This window comes from Gallinula chloropus, assembly GCF_964237585.1.
Source record: "Gallinula chloropus genome assembly, chromosome: 5".
Lineage (NCBI taxonomy): Eukaryota > Metazoa > Chordata > Aves > Gruiformes > Rallidae > Gallinula > Gallinula chloropus.
In genome coordinates this window covers 22,165,281-22,175,476 of record NC_140090.1, presented here as the reverse complement: position 1 = coordinate 22,175,476, position 10,196 = coordinate 22,165,281, and the positions used below count along the sequence as shown (strand labels likewise).

General features: G+C 45.1%; 1 protein-coding gene across 2 annotated transcripts in view; it reads right to left on the bottom strand.

Moving 5' to 3' along the window:
- Positions 1–250: 250 nt before the first annotated feature.
- Positions 251–10,196, bottom strand: part of METAP1D (methionyl aminopeptidase type 1D, mitochondrial) — a gene marked incomplete at its 5' end in the record, with an annotated part of 48,868 nt that continues 38,922 nt past the window's right edge. For both annotated transcript variants that reach the window (XM_084264886.1, XM_084264885.1), the window contains 4 exons: positions 251–538; positions 686–764; positions 1,688–1,735; positions 2,375–2,472. In XM_084264886.1, the coding sequence (XP_084121012.1) occupies positions 460–538; positions 686–764; positions 1,688–1,735; positions 2,375–2,472 (304 nt within the window). In that variant the 3' untranslated portion in view covers positions 251–459. The remainder of the gene's footprint in view (positions 539–685; positions 765–1,687; positions 1,736–2,374; positions 2,473–10,196) is intronic.

Genomic DNA, 10,196 nt, shown 5'->3' with positions numbered 1-10,196 from the left:
AACTTTTTCCCATCCCAGCAAAAGTTACAGCCTGGGAAACAGCACTGTGCTAGTCACAATGAAGACAAACCGACTCTAAAGGGAAAATACCGTGTTCCTCTGTCCTCTCAGCTCCGCTCAGACCATGTCATCTGATACACGTTTGTCCCACATAGGATGTGAAAGAGAGGGGACTCGCTCTCTGCACCTCACCCCAAATAACCCAAACCCTTTGCACTTGCAGGCTGTGCATGACTGTTTCCAAGGTCACAAACAAGCCAAGGGACTTTTATTAAATACTCACCAGGTAACACACAGAAAAGACTATGTCCAGAGCACACCCCTCAAAGCTGCTTTTTCTGTTCCCTGCAACAATTTACGCAGCACCCACTCCCCACAGAAATTACAGAAACCTCTCCGTTCCAAATGAAACTGGAAATCCCAGAAGCACAGCGAGTTCCTCCACTCCCTGCTCCATCTTTAGGCTTCTTCCACCAGTTTAGAGAGGATTTCTGCTCCCTCTGAGGTAATCACAATGGTATGTTCAAACTGTGCTGATCTGAAATGCACATTTAGCAGTTAGGAGGGAGCAAATGTGTCCAGCACTCCTGTAAAACTCACCCGTTTGTTTTTTTCCCCAGATGGCAGTGATCAGTTCCACGGCTTAGGAAAGATCAAAAAAAAAAAAAAAAAAAAAATCAGGCACCTTTTATTGTCTACAGAAATCGCAGTCCATTTATCCTTCAGAATCCTAAATTCGGGGGATCCTTCCATTATTATTGGCTCTGCAACAAGAAAACCAAAATGTATTCTGAAGTTAGTCGCACTCCTGCGCGGAGAGTGCAGCAAGCAGGAAAGGGGGGGTCCCAGCAGGTAGCTCCCTTTCTGTACAGGTCCCGTCCTCCCTGGGCTGGCACTCTCCTGCAACACCAAAACGTGAACTAAAGAGGAAGACGAAATATCAAGGTAGGAAGTTGCCCATTCCATTTTTGTAAAAGCGGGGAGTTTTAATCAAGCTTTAATTAAGACCCCGTGGATAATAACCAAAGCACCAACCACACTTAGAAACAGCAGATAGTTTTAAATATCTGAATTTTTTAAACAGGCTTAAAATGTTCATTAAATCAGCAAAACAACAATTTTCTTATTTCCCCCTAATTGCCGCGCCATTTAGCCACACAGTGAGAAAGAGGGCTTTTCCCCCACCAGCTCGCCATGATTGGTATTTAGCACGTTCAGTCTGCGGGCGATGCTCTGACTGGTTACCGGCGCCGCAGTCCCCAAACCCAAACAGCAGCTCTGGCAGGCGGCAAATGACACAAGAGCCGCCAGGCAGCTCGCGGGTAAGGCTCCGCTCCGGGGGCACAGTCGCGCCCTTCGCATCCTCCACAGCCCAAGCGTGCCGGCCGGGTCCCCGCCTTGACAAAAATACGCGTCAAATATGTCAGTTAATACGATCCGCAATAAACATTTCGTTTTCTAAATCTCATCTCTTGGAAGCTATTTCACCCACTGGCTCCTCAATGCGGTTCGGTTTGGTGTTTGGGTTTCTTTTTTTTAACGATATTTTAATTTGCTTCCTAGGGGGTCAGTGTCGCTGACACCCCCATACCTGCGTGGATACCTGTACACCCCAGTGAAGAAACGGTACAGGTCGGGGCTGCTCTGTGTGCTTTTAAAAAGAAAACCGCAGCAGAGAGGTACCAACCTATTGTGAACGCCATTCCTTCTTCCATTAACAAATCACTGTCATTGGCTACAAAAGAAAATAAAAACGCGTTTAGGGCTGTTTCGGCTGGGATTTTTTTTAAGCAAACGCAAGCAGCACTTGGTTTAACCCCCCTGGGCTCACAGGAACGGCGCTTGCCGGTCCCCGCTGGGAGCCGGAGCACCCGCCGAAAGCGATCCCACCCCGGCTGCAGCGGGACACCCCTCCTTCCCCGCCATCTCCCCCCTCCCCCGCGACGGCTCCTTCCAGGCCGGGTCCGGGGCTTTAAGGTTTCGGTAGGCGGTTTTGCTTTGCCCCGTGACAAACTTTGCCGGCGTGGCTCGGGCGGGATGCGGGGCTGCAGGGCTACGGGGGTTCGGAAACGCGGCGGGTGCCGCCCGGAGCGGGGAAGGGCGGGGTGGGGGTGGGGGAGGAGGCCCGCGAGGCTCCGCTGCCCCGACGACTCCGTCAAACCAGCAATTTGTCCTCAAAAATACATGAGCGACTCTCAAAAGGCGAGGTCGGGGCTGCCCGCCGAGACTGCAAGTGTGGAAATCACCCCCGCCCCCCGCCCCCGTGCGTGGGTGAGGGGGGCTCTGTTCGTTTCCCTCCCCCGGAATCGTTTCATGCCCGGCGGGGGAAGTGAGCGGCGGGGGGAGCCGAGTCCGGCCGGCGGGCGCCGCTTACCGTAGTGCCACACCTCCGGGTGCCCGTGGAAGTAAGACCCGATGCCGTGCCCGATGAAAGCCGGGCAGACTTGGAAACCACCCCGCCACGCCACGGAGCTGCGGGGGCAAAGAGGACACCGTGAGGGAGCACACCCTGACCTCCACCTCTGCTAGCCAGCCCTGGCCCCTGCTACCCCACTGTCACAGGCATCATCCAGCTTCTGCTAGCTCTCACCCCCCATCCCAGTGCCGGGTGACCACCTGCACCTGCTTGGAGAGACTGCAGCCATCAGAACTAGCACCAGTGAGACATTGTTAGGTTTCAGAGTTAACATGCCTGCAGTGGAGCCTGGTGGCTCCTGTGGCTGCCCTGCTGCCTAAGCAAAGGGGTGATGTTTTCCATCAGAACACCGGGAACTCATTTTAATATGGGACAGCTAAATGGCAGCCAAGTCACACAGCTGCCCCAGCACACCACGAATCCGCAGCCTCTGCTGAGTCCTCCCGAGCTCCAGAGCCCATGCTGGGCTGTGCACCCCCTGCCTGCACCAGGCTTTCTGCAGGAGAAGAGTGTCCTGCAGTACACAGAATTAAGAGCCCTACCATTTCCCTTTCGGAAGACTACAAACAGGACCAAAATGTACTGAAACTCCAGCAAATCTGTTCATGCTAATTAACAACTTATTTCTAAAGGACCCATCACCACCACAGCAAAACCAAATTGTAACAATTACGATTCTGCCTCAGAGATCTGTCCTGTCCTTCACCACTTGCCTCAGGGAGGAGCATCTCTGAGAGCTGTCTGCACCAACATGTCCCAGAACCGATCCCTACTCATCCTGATCTCTAAAAAACACAGGACCTGGATAAATGTTTGGTGTCCTCTGGCTGCTGAGCCACCTGAAGGCTTCACTCGTAGGCTCTGCCCTTACTCAGGCAGTGTTGGAGGGATGAGTTGAGGCAGCTCAGCCAGGAGGGTTGCTCACATCCGAAAAAGAAATGTGTGGAGGTTTGGGGAGACCTAGAGGTGGATTAGAAGTAATAAGGAAGCTACCCCTGTCCCTGCATCTCACCCCCGCTATTTCTAAAAGCAAACAGGAGCAAGACAGGAAGGCATTTAGCTTGAATTTATTTTGCCTACAACAGTAGAAGCTTCATTTGTTTTAAATCAAGGTAGGTACTTAAAAACTTCAGCTTTCCTGTGTTTACACCCTAAATGCTTTCTCAGAGTCTGACAGCAGGAGGAAAAGCGGGAAAGTTAAGAAACTCAAACCTGTAAACTCTCAGAGAAATTAAATGATGTTAAACCCCATGGGGAGGCCCTTATTCAGGTGCAAAATGACCTCAGCTAGCTGTACGCAGTAATCCCTTTGCACACCAGGCTTCACAGCCCCTGCAGTGTTGGCTCCAGTGCCCATGGGTCACCATCCCAGAATTTAATGCCACTGCAATTGAGGGACATGGTGCTCCACCACAGCGAAAAGGCATGAGGGAAGAGAGTTCGGTCAACGGTTAATAATGCCGCAGTGTTCAGACCTTAAAAGCATATTCTAACAGTATTTGTATATTAGCTTTTACCTACCCATTAACCACATGTCTTTCATTAACTGTGGGGAAGAATTAAAATGTCAAGTTCAGCTGTCCCCAAACTCCTGAATACTGGCAAAAAGTTACTCATAAGGCTATAGATCGTTATTTAAAGTCCAGGCTTTTACCTTACATCTCATTTATGTGGAAAAAAATCATGAAGGTTTATGCAGCGAAAATCCTACTAGAGATGGAAAAGACTTTCCCCTATGTATGCCCTTCCATCATGTCACACATGTCTAGGTCAGAGACTCAGCTCACTGGCTAGGGCAATTCTGTAGGCCAAGGAAGAAGCACAGGGACCAGCAAGGAGCTAGAAAGCCAGATTACACAGGAACATACACAAAACAAAATGGAAGATCTCCGGTGACTGAGCCCAGAGCAATGCAGATAATGATTCCCATATGGGTGAAGTGATTCCCTGGAGAGAGATGGCAGAAGCCGTCCATACAACATGTGTTAAGCTTTTCTTTCACCTTCTTCTGCAAGTCCTTTTTGAAAAGCATGAACAAGCGACTGTTCAGCTTTGCCGATGCCCTTACATGGCAACTCTGACCACTGAAAGAGTCACTTTTTGAAATGTTTGCAATTATTACAGGATTTTTCCTCAAAAAAAATCCCACCTTCTGTAGCCAGACTGAAAGGTGTTTTTTCCTGTGCAGCTATTCTTCTGAGCACAGTGGTTACATATTCTCCTGTGGGCAGGGGAAGTTCTCACCCCCGCACTCAGCTGGTGCCAAGGAGGGTGGCAGCAGCAGCTGCGTGCTGGGCACTGGGCGCAGGAGCACCAGACACACACAAGGCAGTGTGCAGACAGCATCCCGTCCTCACACAGTGAAAGAAGTGGTTCTTGTGCATTTCAATGGCAAATTCTGCCACTTTCTTGCCAAGCAGCCTGAGAACAACTCTGCTGGCATCAGTACTGTCTGATTAAAACAGGGAATCTTGGAGCTCACGGGGCTTTGACATCTGCACTGACAGATGCCCGTGGCCACCCTACCCCTCAACCACTTAAAAATGTCTTGGGTATTCTTTACATAAAATGTAATGTGGCCAACGAACCTGAAGTGAGAACCAGAGAAAACCTGTGGAGAAAATAAACTGCGGGTATGAAACACAATCTGGTTTTAGCATTTGCATGTGCTTCAGAAGCACCTTATGGGGTATTTCACTCCACAACTACTAGCTTTACTTTGGAGTTTTTCCAAAATCCTAGTGAGCTCTTACATCCTTGAGGAGTTAAACACCCAGCTTTCATAAAAAACAAAGCTAGTAACCCCAGCTACAACTTGCAGTGGTAATCCTGTAAACATACTAGTACAGGTTGGCTGTAAGTGCTGGCAGGACTTCGAAACAGCTCTGAGAAGAGTGAATTGAACTGTTGATCTTGGTCAGCCTCTGACCTCCAGGACTCCCAGTCTGTGGAATGTGGTTAAAAATCAGGATGTCATGGAGCGGAGTGTTTTTGCCCAAGTTTACTATTTGCTGCTGACAACAGCTCAACATTTTGGTCTCGCTGTCTCATTGCCCAGCTCAGGATCTGTCAGCAGTGGCCTTTCTTTCCAGCCTTCCCTGGAAGGCAACCTTACAAGATCGCAGCCCCAGCTCCATGCGCTGCTCCTTGATTACCAGTGGGGAAGCAGTGAAGGCAGGAGTCGGCACGCCTGAGCTAGGCTGCCTGGCATCCGTCGTGGGAAAGGAGAGCAGCACTGCAGTGTGGATGTGCCAGTCTGCCAGCTGCCCTTGGCCGTGGGGCATGCCCCAGCCAAATCACTTCCAGACCAAAGGCTGGGGCAGCACAGCCACACCACACCGACAGCATGAAGGCAAAAGAAAAAGGTTCTTCAGAATAGTAATTGTTAAAAATGCCCATTGACAACATTTATCATCACACATTTCCTTCTTTGAGTCATGCTTGGGCAGAGGTGAACTGGGCAGGATTAAAAGCATAATAATTTAATGAGCTCAGGACTTGATTTTATGTTTTACCGCCATGTGCTCCAGTCCAATGGCTGTGGAATCAAGAGTACCCACAATGCTGCTCCTCTTTTGCTGATAGCAAAGCCAGGCAAAGAATCTATCATCCAGATAGACCAGCAGCAGCCGGGCTGGTAGAGGAACATCACTGTGGGGCAGGCTGTCCACCTAAATCCATAGGCAGAGCCCCTCATATGGTGGTATCATGCTTCTGAGAGTGGACAGAGACAGGAGAGCTGGGTGTCAGTTTCCTCCTGAGCATCCTCTGCCCACGCTGCCACACAACAGCCAATTCTCTGAAAGGATAAGGATGAAGGTGGAGACGTGTTGCTGTCCTGCCAGCAGCCCAACAGGGCAATTGCCACAAAGCAGCAACAGGCAGGACTCTCCACAAAGCGCTCCCTGATACTCCCACATACTCCTTGATACTCTCTGACTCCCACAATGCCACACATGAAAGAAGATCTTGGGCAAAGTGGGTAAATCCCTCCTGCTAAGAAGATGAAAAGTGGGTTGAAAGAATTTCCTCAGGGGGTTGGCCCAGTGCAGGTAGCCCCCAGGAACATCTACCGGATAGCAGGCATCCCAGTGCCAGAGGAAAAAACATCCATTCGGTCTTAGGACTTGAACTCACATTTTTGGGGAGGAAAAAAGCACCACACCCCACAACCTGTGTTTTCTTTTTACCAAATGTCACTTTCTGCTCAAGGCAGGTCTGGACCAGTACTCTAAGCCCTCAGCAAAGAAACAAAGTGAAACAAATCCCATTTCCAGCACTGACGCAACTGCCCCTCCTGGCTCTTGGTGGTACAAGGGAAGAATTTGCTCATCAGACAAGATGGCACAGACTGCTCCCTTACCAAGGCTGAGCATCCTGGTGAACAGATTCCCAGCTAGGGACTCATCCCCCATGGTGCCAGGTCCTCTCACCAGGGATGAAACTTTATCAGCAGTGGTCTTGCTGAGCAGCATGATAGAAATGGTTCAAGTTGCTAAACAAATCTCTCTTATACTTCTGGGCAGGGAACACGTCTGAGAAATGCTGAAAGCAATAAGAGACCTACAATAATTGTTTTCTCACTTAGGGATCTGTATGAATGATATTTTTTTTTTTAAATTAGAAGTAATTAAGTTTTTGTTAGGTACAGTGTTAGCAAAATGAACATTGAAAGACATGTTTGCTTTTTAAAATTTTTTTTAAAATTATTGAAAACAGCATCAGCCTAAACTAGATTTGCTTCTGATAAAAAAAAAATCATTTTGAAGAGTACCATATAATCTAATTTAAGAAATTAATAAATTCTACTGGGGAAATAATAAAGTATTTTTCTCTTAAATAGTAATCCTAGACTGAGGGAATGCACAAGTTCAGGGATTCCCTATAATGACAATAAATGTTGAGGTATAATTAGTAATATTTTTGAAAGCCAACAATTGTTTTTTGAAAGAAAGGTACATTTTAGTTTCAAACTGGAACACAAATTACTGTATTTTTCTTACAATAGTGCTGAACTTTTATTTGAGGTTCTCTGTTTCTGAAAGCAGACATGACGGATTGAAATAAAAGATAATTTATTGCAATGCTTACTTTCAAGTGTAGAGAGAAGCAGTGTAATTGTAATTTACACTAGCTGTCAAGGAAAATCTATCACAGATGACATTAAAATGACTTATTTTGCCTGAGCCACTTATTGTTTAAATGTGCATAATCTGATAGAAACAGATTTTTTTTTTTAATGTGCTTTATATTGTTCTAAATTAATATCAAAACATATACTTATGAGTTAAACATTTTAAACCATTTATTAATACTTTCATCACTACCATTTTTCCTAGGAGTTGGAAATTGGTTTATTTAACAATATCACGTTTATGCCTTTTAGGTCTCTACACTCACAACTCTTCCACGTACCTAAACTCACTGTCTAAAAAGTAGAATTTAAACTAGATTTGTTTCTGCCTGAAAGAAAAATGTCAGAAATGGCACAAGAAAATGGAGCATAGGGCCCAATTCTGTTTCCACTGGAGCTGACCGACAGTTCTGCCACCACCTTCAGTAAGAAAACGTCAGCAAAGACTCAGGTTTTTTAGGCAAAGTCAGTGATGATTCTATGCAATCTGTTACTCGCAACTTGTAGCTGATGGCAGAAGGAACTGCTAACCATGGAATACTCAAGTGTCAGCTATCAAGCTTCTGTAACAAAGGCTGTGTTAGAATACTGAATGCAAACTTACCTCTGCGATATAATTATTCCCAAATCTACTGCAGAAAGGAAATACACTGATTATTTGTGCCTAAGATACGTTCTGCATATCACTTGAGCACCTCTATAGAAATACTGATGAAAGAAGCCTGGAGACATTTCCATCCTGATGGGCCTAAATGTTTTCAGCTTGCAGGTGCTGGTTCTCAGGTATTTATGACATCTGACTCTCCTGAAACTTAAGCTTGTGATGTATGTATGTATTATATATGTCTGCCTGCATGCAGAAGTCAAGTGATGAATAACCAAGCCCACTCAGCTTCGCTAAACTGGGGCAATCTTTCAGCAGAGGCAGTGGTGAAGTAGTTCTAAACAAAACAGCACATTTAAATTGTCTACACGAAAAAATCTTGAGAAATAAAGTTAATGACCTGCTATTTCATACGTAGTTTTGAACAGCTACTAGCTTTGATTAATCTGCTTTTTAAAGGGGGCGCTGACTATATATTTACACTTTTCAAGTAAACTGACCTCCGTACCAACACAGCAAAAATCCAATGTCACATTCAATTCTGTTCTTTTTCTTCTTCTTCTTTTTTTTTTTTTTTAATACAGCTAGAATTAATGTAGTGAATCTGTAATGAAATGCATTATCCTGCATGGAGATTTATCAGATTTTCCAATTGAATGCCATGCTTTGCTAGCACTAGCTGGAGTTCACCTGCATGTTGGTGTGGCGTGTGGCTCTTTTTTGTAAAGAGTTAAGTTGAACACAAAAAAAGGGAACAAAGGTCAGCACCCAGCCGCCACTTGAATGTGAGATTTTTCTTTTTATTCCCCTTGATGTATACTAGGCTCTGTGTTATTAGTCTTAATGATGGAAAATTGTAGTGTTGATACAAATCTTTTTTTCAAAGTAGTAGGCGGGAGCTCCATTTGTTAGTAAGTTTTTTTGTGACTAAAAGCCACGGACAGTACATTTATGTAGCAGTAAAAGGCCTAGATGCTCTTTCCATAGCAGAGCTAATTATTCCTACTGTGACCTTACTGATCTACCCTGTTCCTAGTACATCTCATCTGCACGCCTGTTCCTCTGTGTAGATGGTGTCAGAGAATATGAAAAACCCTATAATGAAACCATTTTCATGATGGAGAAAGGCTACTGGAGTTGCACTTGCTACAAAGAGGCTCAATTATATGAGTAATTGTGATAATTTTCTACATTCATAGCCTTCAATGGGGAAAAAAGAATGAGAGCCACAAAGGAAAATTACTTTAACAAGAAAGTACAGAGAGTAAAAATGGAAGAAGAGACAAAAAGGGGGAAAAAAATAACCAGAAAAAAAGTTTAAAAAATAGATCTGGAGGGAGGAATAGCAAGACAGGGAGAACAACAGAAATGCTCAAAAAGCCTATGTGCAGCTGTGTTGCACAATTAAATTGAATTTTTTTTCTGCAGTTGATGAATGTGACTACTGCAAATGTGCCTCTGTAGTTAGCTATCATTTGTTGTTCCGTGACAGGAAAAGGATAATTACCTCTCAGAGAGAATCAAAGGCTGACATGCCCTTTAGACACAGCCATGAATGCAGAGCTCGATAGAATGCTTGAATAAGAATCCAGTGTTCTGTGCCCCCTTCTACTCAAGAATAAATTTTGTTAAAATGCAAGAGCACCACCAGTAAATTTGTTGAACCCTAGGTGTTCAAAAATATGAGGTGCATCTATCGACTCATCCCATTTGCAAAAATAAAACTACATTTTGAATTCACTTCTATTATATTCATGGACAGTAAGATAGTGAGATATGCATTAAATTTCTTTTCCCAGTAGGGGTCTGATTCAACATTTCCTATGAAAGAACAGAAAGACACTATCCTTTTTCTCCAGGCTAGTTAGCCTATAATTTAAAACTGTCAAAAACACAATTTTATACAAAGTCTTCAATAAAAGCTTCTCAGATATAACCCAAAGAGGTTTTACTAAAGTTTGATTCAGACACTGTTACAATATTTTTAAAGCTATAAATACATCTAACTGATATTTTGCTGTTCTCTTTTTTCCTTAAAGTAT